General features: G+C 40.1%; 1 protein-coding gene across 10 annotated transcripts in view; it reads right to left on the bottom strand.

Annotated features, from left to right (window-relative positions):
* PAM (peptidylglycine alpha-amidating monooxygenase) overlaps window positions 1-22,843 on the bottom strand; it is a 323,067-nt gene that overhangs the window by 9,442 nt on the left and 290,782 nt on the right. For all 10 annotated transcript variants that reach the window (XM_018049999.1, XM_018049998.1, XM_018050006.1 and 7 more), the window contains 7 exons: window positions 21,891-22,007; window positions 20,007-20,079; window positions 18,622-18,832; window positions 17,986-18,186; window positions 15,310-15,425; window positions 9,718-9,817; window positions 3,822-3,875 (listed from right to left, as the gene is read on the bottom strand). In XM_018049999.1, coding sequence (XP_017905488.1) covers window positions 3,822-3,875; window positions 9,718-9,817; window positions 15,310-15,425; window positions 17,986-18,186; window positions 18,622-18,832; window positions 20,007-20,079; window positions 21,891-22,007 — 872 coding nt within the window. The remainder of the gene's footprint in view (window positions 1-3,821; window positions 3,876-9,717; window positions 9,818-15,309; window positions 15,426-17,985; window positions 18,187-18,621; window positions 18,833-20,006; window positions 20,080-21,890; window positions 22,008-22,843) is intronic.

The following is a 22,843-nucleotide window of genomic DNA, read 5'->3' on the forward strand; positions in this document are numbered from 1 at the left end:
AAGAAAGTAAGGAAAACCACTAGGCCATTCAGGTATGACCTAAATCAAATCCCTTATGATTATACAGTGGAAGTGAGAAATAGATTCAAGGGATTAGATCTGATAGACAGAGTGCCTGAAAAACTATGGAGGGAGGTTTGTGATATTGTCCAAGAGGCAGTGGTCAAGATCATCCCCAAGAAAAAGAAATAGAAAAAGGCAAAATGGTTGTCTGAGGAGGCCTTACAAATAGCTGAGAAAAGAAGAGAAGTGAAAGGCAAAAGATAAAAGGAAAGATATATTCATCTGAATGCAGACTTCCAAAGAATAGCAAGAAGAGGTAAGAAACCCCTCCTAAGTGATCAATGCCAGGAAATAGAGGAAAACAATAGGATGGGAAAGACTAGAGATCTCTTCAAGAAAATCAGAGATACCAAGGGAACATTTCACAATAAAGGAAAGAAATGGTATGGACCTAAGAGAAGCAGAAAATATTTAGAAGAGGTGGCAAGGACACACAGAAGAACTATACAAAAAAGATCTTAATGACCCAGATAACCACAACGCTGTGATCACTCACCTAGAGCCAGACATCTTGGAGTGCAAAGTCAAGCAGGCCTCAGGAAGCATCGCTACAAACAAAGTTAGTGGAGGTGATGGAATTCAAGTTGAGCTATTTCAAATCCTAAAAGATGATGCTGTGAAAGTGCTACACTCAATATGCCAGCAAATTTGGAAAACTCAGCAGTGGCCACAGGACTGGAAAAGGTCAGTTTTCATTCTAATCCCAAAGAAAGGCAATGCCAAAAATGTTCAAACTACCACACAATTATACTCATCTTGCATGTTAGCGAAGTAATTCTCAAAATTCTCCAACCTAGGCTTCAACAGTACGTGAACCGTGAACTTCCCAATGTTCAAGCTGGATTTAGAAAAGGCAGAGGAACCAGAGATCAAATTGTCAACATCCACTGGATCATAAAAAAAAGCAAGAGAATTCCAGAAAAACATCTACTTCCGCTTCATTGACTAACTAAAGCCTTTGACTGTGTAAATCACAACAAACTGTGGACAATCCTACAAGAGATAGGAATACCAGACCACCTTACCTGCCTCCTAAGAAATCTATATGCAGGTCAGGAAGCAACAGTTGAAACTGGACATGGAACAATGGACTGTATCCACACTGGGAAAGGATACATCAAGGCTGTATATTGTCACCCTACTTATTTAACTTAGATGCAGAGTACATTAGGTGAAATGCTGGGATGGGTGAAGCACGAGCTGGAATCAAGATTGCTGGGAGAAATATCACTAACCTCAGATATGCAGATGACACCACCTTTATGGCAGAAAGTGAAGAGGAACTAAAGAGCCTCTTGATGAAACTGAAAGAGGAGAGTGAAAAAGTTGGCTTAAAGCTCAACATTCAAAAAATGAAGATCAGGCATCTGGCCCATCACTTCATGGCAAATAGATGGGGAAACAATGCAAACAGTGACAGCCTTTATTTTCTAGGGCTCCAGAATCACTGCAGATGGTGATTGCAGTCATGAGATTAAAAGATGCTTGCCACTTGGAAGAAAAGTTATGACCAACCTAGACAGCATATTCAAAAGCAGAGATATCACTTTGCCAACAAAGCTCTGTATAGTCAAAGGTATGGTTTTTTCAGTAGTCATGAATGCACGTGATAGTTGGACCATAAAGAAAGCTCAGCACCCAAGAACTGATGCTCTTGTACTGCAGTGTTGGAGAAGACTCTTGAGAGTTCTTTGGACTGCAAGGAGATCAAGCCAGTCCATCCTAAAGGAAATCAGTCCTGAATATTCACTGGAAGGACTGATGCTGAAGCTGATGCTCCAATACTTTGGCCTTTGGGCACATGATGTGAAGAACTGACTCATTAGAAAAGATCTGGATGCTAGGAAAGATTGAAGACAGGAGGAGAAAGGGACAATGAGGATGAGATGATTGGATGGTGTTACCGACTCAATAGACATGAGTTTGGATCAAGGTCTGGGAGTTGGTGATGGACAGGGAAGCCTGTCGTGCTGCAGTCCATGGGGTCACAAAGAGTTGGACACGACTGAGCAACTGAACCGACTGATTTAAATAGAAATGGTGTGAGGCTACTTTGAAATCCAGCAATTTCAGAATAAACTACAACTATCACCAATCTGTAATTCTTGGAAGAACTTAAGGTGAATGAATTGGTGGTACTCATTTCTCCTCAACAGGACAGTAACAGTGGTTCAGAACATAGCTTTGGTGCCAGACTGGCTTAAATTCTGGCTTTACCGTTTAATATCTTAGTATTAATTCCGTTCCTCATTTCCTCACATATGTAAAATGAGGATAAGAGCAATTATCATTTGGTTGGTGTAAAGATTAAACGTAATTTTTGTATAGCCCCTTTTTGTGCTCCATAAGTGATGGCTATTATTTATAATAGTATCTTTTCCAACATCTCTATTTCAGGGCAAACAGAACTTATCAATAATTCTATATATAACAGTAACAGAAAATAGGAACTTCTTCAACATGAGTGTTGTATGAATGTCACTCAGTAGTGTCACCTGGGTATAATCTCTACAGATGCCAAACAGTTGCTATTTACTTATTTTATAATATTGTCTTACCCCTTTCAACCTTGAGCCAGCTATATTTTCTTATCTGCCTATATAAAATCCCTAAACTCCCTCTTGCTTCTCGCTTCTTTTCATGTCTTTTCCACCTGCTTTCATGAGAAAGGAAAACAAGTAAGCCTGTGGTTAAGTCTTAATATCTAGGAGAATAATTTGTAAAGTAACTAAGAAATGAGCCACGTGGCTACTTAAACATTAGGAACACCTCTAGTGAGTTCTTAACTACACATAACCATGTCAAACCCCTGCAAATAGTGAAAATGTATAAATATAAACTGAAGCTAAGAAAGGGAGAAAATAATTTGACTGGGATTCCAAATGAATCTGTTAGTTTTACCAGTACCACATTCTATTTCCCCATGCCTTCCAATATACACCAAAGAGAGAGAGGCTCAGATAGGAAAGAATCTGCCTGCAATGCAGGAGACCTGGGTTTGATCCCTGGGTCGGGAAGATCCCTTGACGAAGGGAAAGGCTACCCATTGGAGTATTCTTGCCCGGAGAATCCCATGGACAGAGGAGCCTGGTGGGCTACAGTCCATGGGGTCCAACAGAGTGGGACATGACTGAGCAACTAACACTTTCGCATATGCGTATAAGTATCTGTGCATACACGTAGAGTCCTTCCAGGCTACAAGCGTCTTGAAGTCAGGCACAGTTTCATTTACCTTAAACCTGCTGAGTCTTACACACAGATGGCCCACAGTAAATGTTGGGGACTGAATGGTAGTAAGACTAGAGCTTAGGGAGCAGCTAATCTTTTCAGGCCCCTATATTATTAACTCACCAAAGATATTTTTCACTCTAATGATTAGAGCCCATAAACGAAGACCTTTCCCAGTGTGCTGGAGGTTATTTTTCTAATTGGCTGAGGTTGAAATACTTCCAGAAGTGACCAACTGGCTTTTTCCCTCTCTTAACGTCTCTGGCCCACTTGTAGATTTCTTACATCCCTGATCACTTTCCATCACTTCAAATTGGTGAATTTGAGCTCATTATTACTATTCCAGTTTATCAGAAAAAGCAGTGGCAACATGTAGGCTTAAAGGCTCAAGTACATAGTAGAAGTTAATAGATAATTTACTGTGTTGTATTATATTTCTACCTGAAAAATTTTAAGTACAATCAAGAGCCATAAATGCATTCAATACAAACCGCCCTGGGTTTCACAGGCATAAGAGGAATCTGACCAACCTCTGATTTCCTGAACCTCAATGCCAGCCTTCTTAACTGATCGATGCTCCATTTCTGTAACACAGCACAGCAAGCAGAGAGAAAAATCAGAATTCCCACCCGCAAAAATTTGAAACCTTAATTTTGATATTCATTTTTCTCAGCAGAAAAATTTCTTTAATTCATCAAATACATTTTTATACTAGAAAAAATTTTAATATTACAAATCACTAATTAGGTGCCAGGTCCTAGAATCCTGAATAAAATCCTCCTAGGGAAAGCTGAAATAATATCTCTAACATCTTTGTCTACAAAATGAGATTTTCCATGTGAAGTCTATAATCCTGTATTATTTCTGAAATATCAAGGAGCCCTGTTTTCATGTGGACATCTCAGACTGATCACTGGATCTGTCACGTTTGATTATCAGTCTTCTAGTTGACAAACTGATTTGCCTAGTTAAATACTACAACATAAATACACAAGACTATTGTTCAGCCTCCCATGGCAGTGTTACCATTCCCAAGGTACTGTTTTCCAGATTTATGATTTGGTTGCCTTCTGGACTATGCAGAAGGCTTCTCTCTCAAAGCTGAATGCTGTACTGCAGTGCTTCTCAATCGGGATATTTCAAACCAACTTGGGAAGTCTTTCCAAGATACTCATATTATAACCCCTCTTTTTCCTGCAGATTGTGAGTGAGGTCTGGCCATGTGTGCTCTGAAAACCTTCCCCAGCTGACTCAGATATGCATCTCTGTTTAGTACCAACCCCTGGAGTGGAACTGGAATACTGGAATTAAAGTGGCTTAGACAGAAGTCGTAATGAGTTCAAGTATCATGTTCCTATGTGTAAAATGAAGATACTAATTAGACTTCTGAAATTTTTTTCCATCTTTAAGGGTATTTAATCATTTATATTTATTCTGAAAAGCCTGACTTCAGTCATGCAACTGAGAATTATCCATCTCTCCTTGCTTTCTTATCTGCCCAAACCCTCTGGTTTCTCTTTGTGGAGACAGGTGGTGGGACCGGCTCGCTGACAGGGGAGTCTGCAGCCACTGCTGAAGGGCATCAGTCCTCAGGCACCTCTGTGCACTCAGCCCTAACTAGGACTTTACTCAGTTCAGTTCAGTTCAGTCACTCATTCATGTCTGACTCTCTGCAGCCCCATGCACTGCAGCACACCAGGCCTCCCTGTCCATCACCAACTCCTGGAGCTTGCTCCAACTCATGTCCATGGAGTCGTGGTGCCATCCAACCATCTCATCCTCTGTTGTCCCCTTCTTCTCCCACCTTCAATCTTTCCCAGCATCAGGGTCTTTTCAAATGAGTCAGTTCTTCACATCAGGTGGCCAAAGTATTGGAGTTTCAGCTTCAGGCCCAGTCCTTCCAGTGAATATTCAGGACTGATTTCCTTTAGGATGGACTTGTTTGATCTCCTTGCAGTCTAAGGGATTCTCAAGCATCTTCTCCAACACCACAGTTCAAAAGCATCAATTCTTTGGTGCTCAGCTTTCCTTATAGTCCAACTCTCACACCCACACATGACTGTTGGAAAAACCACAGGTTTGTTAGATGGACCTTTGTTGGCAAAGTAATGTCTCTGCTTTTTAATATGCTGTCTAGGTTGGTCACAGCTTTTCTTCCAAGGAGCAAGCATCTTTTAATTTCATGGCTGCAGTCATTGTCTGAAGTGATTTGAGAGCCCAACAAAATAAAATCTGTCACGGTTTCCATTGTTTTCCCATTTAATTGCCATGAAGTGATGGGACCAGATGTCATGATCTTAGTTTTCTGAATGTTGAGTTTTAAGCCACATTTTTCACTCTCCTCTTTCACCTTCATCAAGAGGCTCTTTAGTTCTTCCTAGCTTTCTGCCATAAGGGTGGTATTGTTTGCATATCTGAGGTTATTGATATTTCACCCAGCAATCCTGATTCCAGCTTGTGCTTCATCCAGCCTGGCATTTTGCATGATGTACTCTGCATATAAGTTAAATAAGCAGGGTGACAATATATAGCCTTGAAGTACTCCTTTCCCTATTTGGAACCAGTCTGTTGTTCCATGTCCAGTTCTAACTGTTGCTTCTTGATCTGCATACAGATTTCTCAGGAGGCAGATCAGATGGTCTGGTATTCCCGTCTCTTTAAGAATTTTCCACAGTTTATTGTGATCCACAGAGTCAAAGGCTTTGGCCTAGCCAATAAAGCAGAAGTAGATGTTTTTCTGGAACTCTCTTGCTTTTTCAATGATCCACCAGATGTTGGCAATTTGATCTCTGGTTCCTCTGCCTTTTCTAAATCCAGCTTGAACATATGAAAGTTCACTGTTTACATACTGTTGAATCCTGCCTTGGACAATTTTGTGCATTACTTCGCCAATGTGTGAGATGAGCTGAAACTCCAATACTTTGGCCACCTGATGTGATAGTTTGAACATTCTTTGGCATTGTCTTTCTTTGGGATTGGAATGAAAACTGACCTTTTCCAGTCCTGTGGCCACTGCTGAGTTTTCCAAATATGCTGGCATATTGAGTGCAGCACTTTTACAGCATCATGTTTTAGGACTTGAACTAGCTCAACTGGAATTCTATCATGTCCACTAGCTTTGTTCGTAGTTTGCTTCCTAAGGCCCACTTGACTTTGAACTCCTGGATGTCTGGCTCTAGGTGAATGATCACACCATCATGATTATCTGGGTCGTGAAGATCTTTTTGTACAGTTTTTCCATGTATTCTTGCCAACTCTTTTTTTTTTTTTTCAGTTTTTATTAGGTTTTATTTTTTTTATTTTATTTATTTATTTAATTATTATTATTATTATTTTTTTAATTTTAAAATCTTTAATTCTTACATGCGTTCCCAAACATGAACCCCCCTCCCACCTCCCTCCCCACAACATCTCTCTGGGTCATCCCCATGCACCAGCCCCAAGCATGCTGCACCCTACGTCAGACATGGACTGGCGATTCAATTCTTACATGACAGTATACATGTTAGAATTCCCATTCTACCAAATCATCCCACCCTCTCCCTCTCCCTCTGAGTCCAAAAGTCCATTATACACATCTGTGTCTTTTTTCCTGTCTTGCATACAGGGTCGTCATTGCCATCTTCCTAAATTCCATATATATGTGTTAGTATACTGTATTGGTGTTTTTCTTTCTGGCTTACTTCACTCTGTATAATTGGCTCCAGTTTCATCCATCTCATCAGAACTGATTCAAATGTATTCTTTTTAATGGCTGAGTAATACTCCATTGTGTATATGTACCACTGTTTTCTTATCCATTCATCTGCTGATGGACATCTAGGTTGTTTCCATGTCCTGGCTATTATAAACAGTGCTGCGATGAACATTGGGGTACATGTGTCTCTTTCAATTCTGGTTTCCTCAGTGTGTATGCCCAGCAGTGGGATTGCTGGGTCATAAGGTAGTTCTATTTGCAATTTTTTAAGGAATCTCCACACTGTTCTCCATAGTGGCTGTACTAGTTTGCATTCCCACCAACAGTGTAGGAGGGTTCCCTTTTCTCCACACCCTCTCCAGCATTTATTGCTTGCAGATTTTTGGATCGCAGCCATTCTGACTGGTGTGAAGTGGTACCTCATTGTGGTTTTGATTTGCATTTCTCTAATAATGAGTGATGTTGAGCATCTTTTCATGTGTTTGTTAGCCATCTGTATGTCTTCTTTGGAGAAATGTCTATTTAGTTCTTTGGCCCATTTTTTGATTGGGTCGTTTATTTTTCTGGAATTGAGCTGCAGAATTTGCTTGTATCCAACTCTTCTTAATATCTTCTGCTTCTGTTTGGTCCATACCCTTTCTGTCCTTTATTGTGCCCATCTTTGCATAAAATGTTCCCTTGGTATCTCTAATTTTCTTGGAGAGATCTCTGGTCTTTCCCATTCTATTGTTTTCCTCTATTTCTTGGCATTGGTCACTGAGGAAGGCTTTCTTATCTCTCCTTGATATTCTCTGGAACTCTAAATTCAGATGAATGTATCTTTCCTTTTCTCCTTTGCTTTTTGCTTCTCCTCTATTCACAGGTATTTGTAAGGTCTCCTCAGACAACCATTTTGCCTTTTTCTATTTCTTTTTCTTGGGGATGGTCTTGATCACCGCCTCCTGTACAGTGTCACAAACCTCCATCCATAGTTCTTCAGGCATTCTATCAGATCTAATCCCTTGAATCTATTTCTCACTTCCACTGTATAATTGTAAGGGGTTTGATTTAGGTCATACCTGAATGATCTTGTGGTTTTCCTCACTTTTTTCAACATAAGTCTGAATTTGACAATAAGGAGTTCATGGCCTGAGCCACAGTCAGCTCCTGATCTTGTTTTTGCTCACTGTATAGAGCTTCTCCATCTTTGGCTGCAGAAAATATAATCAATCTGATTTCGGTGTTGAACATCTGGTGATGAACACGTGTAGAGTCTTTCCTTGTGTTGTTGGAAGAGAGTGTTTGCTATGACCAGTGCATTCTCTTGGCAAAACTCTGTTAGCCTTTGCCCTGCTTCATTCTGTACTCCAAGGCCAAACTTGCCTGTTATTCCAGGTATCTCTTGACTCCCTACTTTCACATTCTAGTGAATCTAGTCCCTTATAATGAAAAGGACATCTTTTTTGGGTGTTAGTTCTAGAAGGTCTTGTAGGTCTTCATAGAACTGTTCAACTTCAGCTTTTTCAGCATTACTGTTCGGGGCATAGAGTTCAATTACCATGATATTGAATGGTTTGCCTTGGAAATGAATAGAGATCATTCTGTCGTTTTTGAGACTGCATCCAAGTACTGCATTTCAGATTCTTTTTTTGACTATGAGGGCTACTCCATTTCTCCTAAGGGATTCTTGCCCAAGACCTGTATGCTATATGATTAAAGTTTTTGGACTCATTGTTTTACTTTTCTTTGTTATATCTTGTATTTTTTCCTTGTTATAATTTTCATTTGTCCTTATTATAAGTAGTATTTGTTACCTTCATCAAGGCCACCAGTCTTTATTTTTTCTCTATTTAAAGAAATCTGTTGTAACTCCCAATACCTCAAATTTATTATCCTTAATTCTTCTCCTTAACCTCATCTTCTCTTCCTGTTTGTACCCTGACATATTTTAAAAGCATTTCTGGACACTGAGTTTTATGGCCTCTTAAGTATTTGGTATTGTTCAAGTTAGAAAGCTTAAGTTTTTTTAGTAGAAAAAGGCTAGTTTAGAGGCTAGTTTAGAATACCCTTTAAGAATTAGAAATAGTGTCCAAGGTACAATTGGAAATCCCCAAACTAGCTGGGCCTGATCCTGATAGAGATGCTCTTCTGTCCCCAGACATGATTTGTGAATTCATGAAAAGACAGTTCAGTATTTTGAACAACGTTAAGTCTGAAGGGAAAATGCAGAGTGCCTCCTGTTTGGGATGAAACATGTCTGACTCAGATACTGGTCTTCTGAGATGCTCCTCAGCTACTGAGAGCCGAAGAGCCACTTGGGAAGTGATGCCTCCCTCAGCCTCTCTGCTTTGCCAGAGCCAGCTCCTCCCTGTAGAGCTAAGTAGGAATTAATGTGGGCTTTCAATGTAATGGACATTACTTCAGGCATCAAGAATTTCCTGTGGAATATCTGTGGAAACAAGGGGATAACTTCCAGCAGGAAAAAAAAAAATGTTGCTTCCCACTTTAAAGACATTTAATCCCTGAAATGACTACCAAAGAGGTCTTTTAACAACTGCCAATCATACCTTGGGGTTGCAAAGAGTCGGACACTACTGAGCGACTGAACTGAACTGAAGTGAACTGAATCATACCTTGAGTTCCTACGCTGCTAACCATAAAAAGAGAAGGACAAGCACATTTCTTTTCACATGTTTTTAAGCAATAAACCTGAGTGGAAAGTGTGGACAATCACGCTGTAAAAGCCGTACTTTCGGTTGAGGTGAACTTCCACACGGTGTTGGTGTGAGCGTCTCCGACGTACACGGTCCCATCCTCAGATGCAGCGATGTCGTGGGGCATGTCGAAGTGCTGCCGGAACAAGAAGCACACGGTAAGGGCGAGCCTGCGCCCGGTTCTTCATGAAGAGGCAGAAAGGCACAGCAGAGCACACGAGAGAACCACACGCATGTGACTCAAACCAAAGAAACAGCGATGGAAGCAGCTCAAGACCAAAGATTTGAGTCATCTATTCACGCACTGGACACCGCCTCCGCCAGACCTAATTCTATGAGGTGGGAAACGCCCTGGCAGCCTCAACACTGACTTCAAGTCTTATAAAAAGCGAACATTTACAAAAGGATTACTTTTTTACAGTGTTGTTGAGTTGGTGTTATGCCATTTATCTAATTGTTTATATTTGTCTAATTATTTATATTTATTTTTGCCTTCAGGCTTTCTTCATAGCTCAGTTAGTAAAGAATCTACCTGCAATGCAGGAGACCTGGTTCTGGAAGATTTGCTGGAGAAGGGAAAGGCTACCCACTCCAGTATTCTTGGTTTTCCCTTGTGGCTCAGCTGGTAAAGAATCCGCCTGCAATGAGGGAGATCTGGGTTCGATCCCTGGGTCAGGAAAGTTCCCTGGAGAAGGGAAAGGCTACCCACTCCAGTATTCTGGCCTGGAGAATTCCATGGATTATATAGTCCATGGGGTCGCAAAGAGTCAGACACAACTGAGCGACTTTCACTTTTCCCTTTTGCCCTCATAGTTTTCCCAACTTTGACCATTGTCAAATTTGCTGGCTTAATTTAGACAACTGAAAAGGACCCCTCAGCGACCCCAGGGATTGCAGCCTTCCAGGCTCCTCCATCCATGGGATTTTCCAGGCAAGAGTGCTGCAGTAGGGTGCCATTGCCTTCTCCAAAAAAGGACCAGGCATTAGTTGTTTTTTTTTTTTATTCCCATCAAGCTATGATACACTTCCTTAAAAAGTATTTATGTGTTACTGAGAAGAGCAATCATTTTAAAGATTCAGGGCATTCTGATTATTTCTAAAATGCATATTAAGAGCTCTGCAGTAATATGGCGTACTCCTACTCTGGAGCTCAATGTTGACAATATTTTCTTTCAGCAAAGGACACAAATGGAGTGTTCCCTCCAGTATTTGCTGGCTTTTGTGCCTGCTGCAGCTACACTGGCGTTTTACGATGTCTTTCTGCACCACACATTTTCATTTCAACATCATGCCATCCCACTCAAGAGGACACAGCAGAAAGGGCAGCTCTCTTATGTGACTTTCTCAGGGTCACCAGGCTAGTTCCTGGAAAAGCAGGCTGAAAATGCTGGGCAGCTGACATTTCCATCTTTCTACCGAAGCTTTCAAAGGTGCCATGTGTCCACCAGTTGGCAGGAGATGGATGGTATTTTCACCTTTGAGGCCAGGAGGCCTGCCTAGAATGAGTACACCATTCTAAAAAATATGATCAGTGAGTATGAACAGGAACATTATCCTGACTGTGGGCTTATCAGCCAGCCTCTGTCCACTTTGGTTTGCTGAGTGTAAAGGGTGCTAAGGAGGCAAGCTTCTGTTCTTAGCTCACCAAGAAAGGGCCAGAATACATGCTCTGGTGAAACTACTGTCTTTTAAAATCAGCAACAATTGGTCACACTGAAAAGAAAAACATGAGACAGCCCACGCCAAGGAGGCGCCTTCCTTCAGACTATCAAATGAGCTTGACTAAAGAACAGGAGAAGGACAGAGAGCCAGGAACCAAACGCTGCCTTGTTGCAGTCTCCTCAGCCAGTCAGGAAATGTTCATCTTCATTTGGGGTTCACCTGATTGGTGGCAAAAAGGCTGGAAAATCACAGGGAGTTCCTCTTCTCTACAAAAACACGTTTTAAAAAACCGGTTTGCAAACAAGGAGATCAAACCTGTCCATCCTAAAGGAAATCAACCCTGAATATTCACTGGAAGGACTGATGATGAAGCTCCAGTACTGTGGCCACCTGATGTGAAGAACTGACCCGGTGGAAAAGACTCTGATGCTGGAAAGATTGAAGATGGGAGGAGAAGGGGACGACAGAGGACGAGATGGTTGGATGACATCATCGATGGACATGAGTTTGAACAAATTCCAGGAGATAGTGAAAAACAGGGAAGCCTGGTGCGCTGCAGTCCATAGGGTCACAAAGAGTTGGATGTGACTTAGGAGTGAACAACAACAATATGGTTGTAAAGTACTTCACATTTTCTGATGGGAAAAATATTATAATAGGTGGAGGAACAAAGGTGGGGGGGTAATGTTTGAACTATTCATTGGAAGGGCCATCAGTTCAAGGCTATAACAACAGTGAACCTCTATCTGTGGTTCTCACACTGATCCAGGGTAACAGGAGTTCAGTGGAAATATTTTGGGGCCACAGGAGGGGTTCAGGGGAAGCTTAGTGAATGGGACTTTGAGACCCCTATTCCTACTGCAGTCACAGGCACTCAACTAATCTTTTCAATGCATTATTTCACTGCTCGGTGTCAACTGAAACAACATTATGCTGTCAGATTTAGGGCTAAGTTTTACGACTTCAGAGTCGAAAAGATTTAGAGATCTTCTATTCTACACTTTGACATCTTCTCTTGAGGTACTTCTCCCTAACAAAATAAAATTATAGAGGAAAGAATGCTAGCATCCTCCTGGGCATCTGGTGACACAGCCCAGAGCAATCTGCCCTCAACAGCTTGTATTTTGTTTTAAAAATTCACAAGGAATTTGTGTTCTCCATAGCCTAACTACGTGTGCTTTAAACAAGATAAGTTGACACTTACTTAATATTAAGTAAAATCATTCTCTAAGAAATTGGTTCATGTTATGATTTAATACGTCCCCTGGCCTCAATATTAAATACATTTTAAAGTATAAAACATCTGTGTTTAAGATCAGGTGTGCTACGTCCTGTGTGGCTTTGGATAGGTAACTTGCCTTGTGTGAACCTCAGGCTCAAATACTGTTAAATACCGTGATTTTAATCTCCATAGTTAGGGTCAGAGAAATAAGATGAATCTGGGGTTACTGTTCCCTTTTTTCTTTCTATCTTTTTTTAGTATTGCGCAGTGGGGATTATTTCCTTCCTCTTCCACAGGAGCAGCCTTGCAAATAAAGAAGACAAAAAAATTCCAGCCTGAAGGGTGTGTGTGAAAGCAGATGGCAGGACTACAGGCTTTGCTGTGATTATGGGGGGAAGAATGTGGAGAGCAATGATGGATCTTTTGCCCTCAGAACTTTCTGACACCGTTTGGTAGAATCATCTTCTCTACTGTCCTACCATCTCGGTTTGGCTGCACAGGGATAAAGATGGAGACTGTAGATTCCAACATAAACATTCCTAAAGAATGTCATGGAAGAGGGAGGTCTGCACTACATAAAGGCACGAGCAGTGGACAGGAGCAAACCGTGGCACAGACTCAGTATGTAAAACTTGACTTTTGACTTGAAGGAAAAAGCACTTCTTACATAAGAGTGAAGTGAAGTGAAGTGAAGTGAAGTCGCTCAGTCGTGTCCGACTCTTTGCGACCCCATGGACTGTAGCCTACCAGGCTTCTCCGTCCATGGGATTTTCCAGGCAAGAGTACTGGAGTTGGTTACCATTTCCTTCTCCAGGGGATATTCCCGACCCAGGGATCGAACCCAGGTCTCTCGCATTGGAGGCAGGTGCTTTAACCTCTATGCCACCAGGGAAGCCCCATAAGAGTAAGTAATAATAAGAGTAAGTAATAATATTGCACCATATTAGTCTCCTCACCCAAACTTAATCTTTGTGATGATAATCTAAATGAAAAGTCTGAGAGATTCACAGATGGGTTTCAACTTACTGAGTCAACACAGAATACATTTCTATGTTTTGGTGTAGTAGCAAGTCTTGTTTATTGAAAGGAAAAGCAAATTTCGCCTTGGAGTCAGAGTCTCTTTTCCAGTTTGCTGTACTGACCCGTATATTGTGACTTCCTCATCATGGGATGTCTGATGAATACTGATGTTCAGGCACAAGGCTTCCTGAAACCTTCATTCAGGGATGCTTATATTTTTATGACAGTAAAGCTTATTAAGAATCTAGCCTCTAGCTTAGCACTTGGTGTTGCTCTCTAGATGCACATTTGAATTAAAAGTTAATATCCCAATTGACACAGTATTTTATTATTTAAAGAACAATCAAGCAAACACTGAAAACAAAGTGAAGTTTTGACAGGAAGTGAAGTATCCCTCACTTTATCAACAGATATGAAGAAGCTCAAAGTGGCTAAGCAATGAAGATCAGATAATCAATAAGGATCTGAAACACTACTGAAATAAAACATCTATTATCAATCTAATGAATTTGTTTCTGAAGGGCTATTATGATTGGGCATTTGATTGTTTATTGCTTTTTAGGTGAAATACTTGCATGAAAAGTCTTACTTGTTATATCAATTTATCAAAAGAAACTAAAAAAAAAAGAAAGAAAGAAATTGGTACTGGAATCTTTACTTCAGATTTAGTTTGGTTCAACGTGGATCCTGTAAGTTTTGCTAAAACTCCATTTGAAGGAAAGGCTGTGCCCTGCCCTGTTCACTATCATAGCCTTAGTATCTAGTATAATGCCTGACATAGATAGGTGCTTAATAGATACCTTAAGAATGAAGCTTAGTAAATCCCAGACAGGCTGTCAGTGTTCTAACACTGGTATTGTAAAGCTTTTTTTTTTTTTTTAAGCTAGCAAATTTGGTGTCTTAGAGAATACTGTAAGAAATTGAGTTTGGAGATATTTATCCAGTGGCTTATGAAAAGTTGCATTTTGACCCACTGAAGCTGATAAATCTTTAAAAATTTTGAAAAATAGCTCTTATTTGCAGCATTTTAGCTAAAACTGCTGTACCACGAGCACATTCAGGTGGTACATGTGAATATTCTGGTCATTCTGACAGTTATTCTGCAGGGAAGTAAAGTGAGGAGACAGAGGGTTCTGGGCACACCACACCGAGGTCACCATGTTGGCAAAAAGCACTGTTAGAATGAACCACGGTATGCCATTGTGAGGCCAGAACTAGACTTGAGTCTTTTAGAGAAACCAAGTCTCTAGAACTTGATTCCAGGAGTGCTGTTTTCAAGTCTTGTTGCTCAGTGTAGTAACATTAAAATAACATTAAAAAAAGCAAGGAAGATTTCTACTGAATCTAAGAGAACTATAGAGTTTAACATATTGTGGTATCTTTTCTACTTGGATGAAACCAGGAATATCTAAAATGTAAAATATCTTACATTTGCAATATTCTAACTGCAGTGAATTTAAGCCTGCTATCATGTACAAAAGTCTACTAAGGACCTTAGAACTGCATATAGTGCTAACTTGCATCTGAAGAAATTCATCTAGGAATAGACAAGGGCATTGTTTCTAAATAAAACACAGTATACAGCATTCCCATCAACCTAGCCAGAAAACCATCACGTCGCCTTTAAATTTAAAAAAAATGACTGAAGTGTAAATTGAGTTCCAAGATTCACATTTTAGTTTTATCCTCAAGAAAACTGATACATAGTTAGTGTATGTGAATACCTTGCGCACTGGCTTGAAGACATCTATAATCTCCCCACTGGAAAAGTTCATCACAAATCCTTGCACGGGTTCTTGGTCATCAAAGTAAGGCTTTCCATTCACCGCAAAGAGCAAACCTGTGACAACATATCCAGTTAACCTTCCTTTAAAATATGGATAAGACTGGCTTTTAAATACATGTGTGCACGTTGCACAAACAAGAAACGTGCGGTCAGCCCAACATTTGGCAACAAACATGAAAAACAAAATACTTAGTAGACGTCTCTGAGTAATAAGATCAGGAGCAGACAGGTTAGGAGGCTAACCTTGGAATAGGAAAACCAAGAACTGCAAGGCCTGTCCCACTGAGGAAGCCAGTAGAAATCAGTAATCCATAGTTATGAAATCAGTAATCCACAGTTATAGAGGAGATGACATAGGTAGAGGAATATATATGTAGATATATTAAATAGGTATGGGAAGAGTCAGGTTATTGAAAGCAATCACTTTAGGGTATCAGATCTTTTTAAAAAATATGTAATATCTACTATAGCTACAAGTAGAATCAGAGAAAAATAGGCAAAGAAAGTGAAGTCATAGTATAAATAGAAGAATGATCTGATTTTAAGCAACTACCCCTTGGAAATGTGAGATGCATATTTCAAATTATCAAAGACATTTTTTCCTAATTTAAAAAATTAGACCAATTTTTATACTAATTCAATGAATACTCTTTGCAGTAAATCATATTTCTTAGTTTAGTAGTGTTTATCCAAAAAAATGGAAACTGATGCTTTGATTAGTACTGCAGATGATTCAATATTACATTTTAAAGAGTTAAAACAATAAAATATACAGAATACTAAACCAGTATTGAAGGTTTTTTCATCTTATTTAAGGATTTCAGGATAGGGTTCTTTAGCACATCATACTAAAAAATATCAACACTATCAACGTCAATTACTACTGTGTAACATTGTAGAGAGAATTCCAGTTATAATATACTTTGTCTTTTGCTGAGATTCTCTTTTTAACCAGATTTCCTCTCATCTCTTCTCCTGATGTTCTTCTTCTCATATTGGTTTCTTTTTATTCGCTATCAACTTGATCACCCTCTTTCTTGAGTTAATTTGTTGTTGTTCAGTCTCTCAGTCATGTCCAACTCTGTGACCCATGGACTATAGTACTCCAGGCTTCCCTGTCCTTCACCATCTCCCGGAGCTTTCTCAAACTCATGTCCATCGAGTTGGTGATGCCATCCAACAATCTTATCCTCCATCGTCCCCTTCTCTTCCTGCCTTCAATCTCCCCCAGCATCAGGGTCTTTTCCAGTGAGTCAGTTCTTTGCGTCAGGTGGCCAAAATACTGGAGCTTCAGCCTCAGCATCAGTCTCTCCAGTGGATACTCATGATTGATTTTCTTCAGGATAGACTGGTTTGATCTCCTTGCAATCCAAGAGACTCGCAAGAGTATTCTCCAACACCACAGTTCAAAAGCATCAGTTCTTCAGTGCTCAGCCTTCTTTATGGTCCAACTCTCACATCCATACATGACTAATGGAAACACCATAGCTTTTACTATATGGTCCTTTGTTGATTAAGTAAATGGTCTTGCCAAACTTATTCTTTAAATAGGAGGTAAAAACCAACATGAGAATTTATCTTTCATTAACATTAATGAGTCTTTTATTACTTTTTAATTACTTATTCCTTAGGGAAGCCAACTCGTTCCTATTTCAGTCACTTGAGTCCCTTTATTCCATGTCTTGAATAAATTGGGGGCTGCCTGAGAAGATATTAGCCATGTGTGTGTCAGTTGTTCAGTTGTGTCCAACTCTTTGAGAACCCATGAGCAGTAGCCAGACTCCTCTGTCCATGGAATTCTCCAGGCAAGAATGCTGGAGTGGGTTGCCATTTCCTTCTCTAGGAATCTTCCTGACCCAGGGATTGAACCAGTTTCTTGCATTGCAGGCAGATTCTTCACTACCTGAGCCCCCAAGGAAACCCTGACAGCAGCCATATGCAACTTTAATAGCATGAGAAATAGAAATATTGTGATAACTATGTAGTAATGCATCTTTAATACCTGTATAGATGTATTTATTGAATGTATTGCAAAAATCATATATAAATTCTAGAAATATATTTTCAATTGTTCAGTATTCATGTATAAAGAATGCTAAGTTTTTAAAATATGAATTAAATAAACCCTATTTTGTAAGTTTGAATTATTTTTCTGGTTTTCTTTAAGTCAAGAAAATCTATTTTGAAAATGAGAAAAAACTACAGATTTCACTGATCATTTCTCCTAACATTTACACATAAGCCCCTACTTACTTCACCTATTTATCTTTAAAAAATTGGCCATCAGTCTTTAAAAAAATGTGAAGCAGAAGTATTTTGAATACTGAGTTTATCAACATACACCATCTGTTGATGATGTATGAAGACAAAATATTAATCATTTAATAACTAGAGCAAATGATCAAAATTAACAAAAACTGAAGATTAATATATGGGGATGCTTTTTTAATCCATCACAAACAGCTGCTAAATCTTTTGAGTTCATTATTTCTGTATAAAGAACAGTGGTGCTTGAGTTTAAAATGGTTTACCATATGAGTATATGAAGATCATGCAGACACTTTTTAAGGATGGAGAGCAGTATGAAAAAACACAGAAAATAAAAATGAAATACCTGGTATGTATGAAATTGCGAACACATTTCTTCCAAACGATGGGTGCTTAATCTCGCGCACAAATTCTTTGGTGTCGGTTTTGAAACACTGGATCCGACCGTTTTCCCTGTCTGCCACACACAGCTGGCCCAGGGGAGGCACCAGGGCCAAGCTGTGAGGAACTCTGAACTGGCCTGGTTTAGGACTGCTCTCCAGAGACGCTACAGAATGAAGAAAAACCTCAGACTTACAATGTGTAAAATCACCCAGACTCTGACTCTGAAGTCTCCTAAACTTCAAAATTTGTTAGAGTAAGCCACTAAATATCTGGAACCAGGAGGGAAATAAGGTGAAGCAGTTAGTATCTTTGCCCACGAATACATGACAGATTTTCTCCCTGTTTGGATAAAGTTTAAAGCTTTTGGGTAGAAGCTTTCCTCCGATAAGACTCTGTGTGTGTGTGTGAGTGAGAAAGAGAGAGTGGGCAACCAGCTGGATGCATGTGGAAGTCCTGTTTTCCTCACTCAAGGGGTAATTATATCCCAAAGAATGGGATGGCCATGTCCATTCCCTCCCAAAGGAGGGATGGCCAGCCTCTTGTCCCTTGTGATGCAGGCTAAGAATGAGAAGCCGAGATCAAGAGTCTAACTGAGTACCTTCTCCCCACTGTGTGATGAATTTTCCACTTGGTGAAAACTGCACAAGGCGACTGTTGCAGTAGCCATCTGACACATAGATGGTTCCAGTGTCTGGATCCACAGCCACATCGGTGGGCTGACAGAAGTGATTCTGGTCACTGCCTGGTTGCATGCTCCTTCCCAGGGTTAGCAGAGGGCCTTCTTGACTCTTTGGATCTAGTTTGAACACCTTTTCAAAAAAAGAACGAAAGCCTCACTCACTTTGCATGGCTATTTCTTGACGCCCACCTACCTGACTCAGGCAATTCGAGGGTCAGCTCTCAAGAGACGTATTTACAAGCAGGTACTTTTCAGAACTGGATGGGACTCTGGAAATGATCTGGTCTGCTTCTTTCATTTGATGAGTGAGGCTCACAGAGATTAAGGGACCTGCCCAAGGTCTTTCAGGTCGCTAGTGGTGAGCGGAGACTAGCACGTGGACGCCCTTCCACCCTCCCCCACTCCTTCCTCAGCTACCAGTTCGGTGCACCCCAGACAATGCAGGAGCAATAAACGCCCACTGAGATGATGCTTGAAGGCTAGCGGTGCCTACTGAGTTCTAGTTTCCTATACTAATTTTCCTAGTTCTTTCCCACCTATTCATCAAATAGGTATTAAACATGAGCTTATCCTTTAAGGATAAAACATTATGACTATACTCTGATGTAAGTATTAACTTCCTTTAAAAAGAACAAAAAACTGCTGTTTTACATATAAACATGTATGCACTAGAGATCTCACCTCGATTTATAGAAGATTAAGGTGGCGTATGAAAAATACATAAAACACATAAAGAAATACAACAGAACTAAGACCTGGGGACAGAGGAAAGAAATACGGAAAGCTCAGAAGGAGGCTGGGGGAGCTACACATTTGGTAGGGGGCAGCTTCACCTCTTGCCCTAAGATTCCTGCCAGCCCCACACGGGAGGGTGACTGAATCATTTATGTGCAAGTTTTCCCGAGCACTGAGTGCTAAATGAACCATTTCAGACCTGGCCGTTCCATTCTTTTGTTATAAACTTTCTGGGTCACAGAAAAAGACCCAGACAACTCCAGAGCATTCTGAAAGCACAGCCTCATTAACGTCTATGCACGTAGGTGCGCGGTCAGTAGTGCACTCAGTAGACCCCATGGACTGTAGCTCTCCAGGCTCCTCCGTCCATTGGAGTCTCCAGGCAAGAGCACTGGAGTGGGTTGCCATGCCCTCCTCCAGGGGATCTTCCTAATCCAGGGATCGAACCCGAGTCTTTTGCATCTTCTGCGTTGCAGGCAGACTGTTTACTGCTGAGCCACCAAAGAGGCCCAGCTTCTACTTGAATAACCAAGTGGAATTTCTATTTGAAATGCCAAATGGAAGATTACCTGATGAAGAGCCACGTCTGTGACCCAATAGTTTCCATCTTTATCTATACTCAAGCCATGCGGCAAGTAAAACCTGCAAAATACAAATAACCATCCTAATTATATAATTAGTCCAAAAGTATACATGAGATGAAAGTTTCTGCTAATTAATTTGTAACAGCAATATAAATTTATATACTGATAAATGTATACCTGTATGACTCTAGAAAAGGCCAAAATGAATTGTTAAATCAAAATACCCATTTTAATAGACTGCCTTGTGAAAAAATTTAATTTGTATTTAATCTTCTAACAGTATGTAAATGAAGCATATATATCAATTACAAATATTTATTATAAAGTATGATATATTAAGTAACAATATCAATTTGAAAACGTTCTAAAATCATAAAGAAATGTGTATAAAACAAATATAAATGTGGATTTATATGGTTTGAATAGTTCAAGTATGCTGCAAAATAATATAGCATTGTATTAATGTAAAATATTAAATATATGGCTGAAAAGCTTTGAGTGATTATTAATACTAAAGACAGTAAAACACAAAGAAAACACCTTCCAGCAGACATGAGTTGTGATCAGCTAAGCAAAGTTAAGCGGTATGCTAGATAATAATAAGAGAAAGTTAATCTATTTAACAAGTCAATTGGGATGACCTGGATAAGAGAATCATAAACCAGTGTGAACAGAGACTCACAGGCTTAAGGAGTTTGGACAGAGCTAACAAACACATGGACAATGTCTTAATGTTTTTGGAGCCAAATCCGACAATCCACAAGCCACATGTGTCAGCTTCTAGCCTGTGCAAAGTACTGGCATCACAGATTTTTGTTTTCAGGAGCCAAGAAGGTAACACCTTGATCTTGACTGATACACTGAACTAGATCTCCCTTTTGGTCATCAAATGTGAGGGTTATGACTTGTTTTCAACACAGACACACCACTGTTGGCCACGCTGATTTAGCAGCAGTTGCTCTGCCTTCCTCTTTAACTCCTATCCGGAATGAGAATACTTCTGACTGACGGCCAGAGTACTGAAGAGCCAGGTTCAAACACAGTGAGTGGTGGGGCAGGTATTAGAACTTGGCCCTTGACTCACCATCTCAGGATCCTATAAAAAGCTAATTGTTAGCATCCCCATAATCAGCTGTATTCAAAGTGGATGGCTCCCCGCCTTTTAAAGAAGCTGGCTCTGCCTGTGCCTAAGCAGACAAAGTAGGGTCTAGCTCCCGAAGCTGCCAGGCCACAATGGTTGTGGACACTCTGTAAGCAGGTGCCCCTTTCTTTTAAAGACAATGAATATCAGCCAGGTTTTTTTTTTTTGGCTGCCAGAAGCCAAATCTAGGAATAAGACCAAATAATGAGCAGCTTTCAAAGCCAAATTAACTATGCATGCCACGGAAAGTTGAAAATGACATTTGTTTAATCTTCACTTTGAGATGGGAAGAGAGAAGCCTTTTTTCTTAATGGTGACTAGCTGCTGAGTTTGGTTATGTAACTTCTCCACTTAAGAAATTTTTTTAATCTTCAGATCTAGTTGAGCAGCAACTCACTTCATTAGCCATGTGTATCAATTTTCTCTGAAGCTTGACTACCATTAGAATCACCGAGGGAGCTTTCACACTACTATTTTGATACCTGGGCCCCATCCCAGACTAAATATGAATCTAAATTTTGGAAGCTTCCCAGGTGATTCTAATGTTCAGTCAGGGTTTAAAACCACCTCTTTAGAAAATGAAAGGATGGCTCTATCAGTCTCCTGCTTTCTTAAGCTGTGTCTTCTCACCACTGCTGCACAATATACTCTTTCTAAGGCTAGACCCAATGATATACTTTGTACCAAATAGCACAAGCATTAATAACAACATATGCAATGTAACTCACAGATTTTTTCCACTGGACTGGAGTACTGCAGCATTATTTGGGTCTATGACAAGAATAGTGTCTTCTTCAATTGGTCCGAGGCCTCTTTGCTGGTAAACAAACTTGCTATCAAAAGAGCTAGTAAAAAAAAAAAAGGCATTAGAATGGGAATAAGCCAATCAGATTCCCTGGTGGCTCAGACAGTAAAGCGTCTGCTTGCAATGCGAAAGACCCGGGTTCAATCCCTGGGTTGGAAGATTCCCTGGAGAAGGAAATGGCAACCCACTCCAGTACTCTTTCCTACAAAATTCCATGGATGGTGGGCTATAGCCCATGGGGTCATGAAGAGTCGGACATGACTGAGCGACTTCACTACGAAGCCAATTGCAGACCATTCACTTGAGGTTTTAAACATGGAATCAAGAGAAGGGCTCAGACATGTCTGACTGCACTCTTTGCCCTTCATGCTTCAGTATCTTGGATCACAGATATACCATCGCCTGAGGAACTAGACAAGGTCAGTGGGGCAGCAGACTGGGAACCGCCTGGAGGGGCAAGGTTTCTGACCCACCAGATCTGAATCCACACTTTGACAAGATCTCCAGGTGAGTCACGGCCAATAAGAGTTTGAGAAACACTGCCTAGAACTCAAAGATGCTAATTTTTTCTCAAAAGTTCCTCAAAATGTTTAAATTCAGTAACTATTTTCTTTCAAACTACAAATGAAGGTCTAACTTATTTTAACTTTCTGTGTAATGGTAAGGAAAGTGTACACAATAGGATGAAGCATAGTGATTAACAACTGTGTTTGCTATTTTACTTGCTGTAGGTACAACATGCAAATACATGTTACAAGGACACAGAACAGAGTGTTCAAAATATTTCAAAAATATAAAACATGATTCTTGAAACAAAAATGTGTTTAGAGACATAAAACTTTATCCATATAAGAGTTTTTCTGTAAGTAAAAATGG

Source organism: Capra hircus, chromosome 7 (assembly GCF_001704415.2).
Source record: "Capra hircus breed San Clemente chromosome 7, ASM170441v1, whole genome shotgun sequence".
In the NCBI taxonomy this organism is placed as follows: Eukaryota; Metazoa; Chordata; class Mammalia; order Artiodactyla; family Bovidae; genus Capra; species Capra hircus.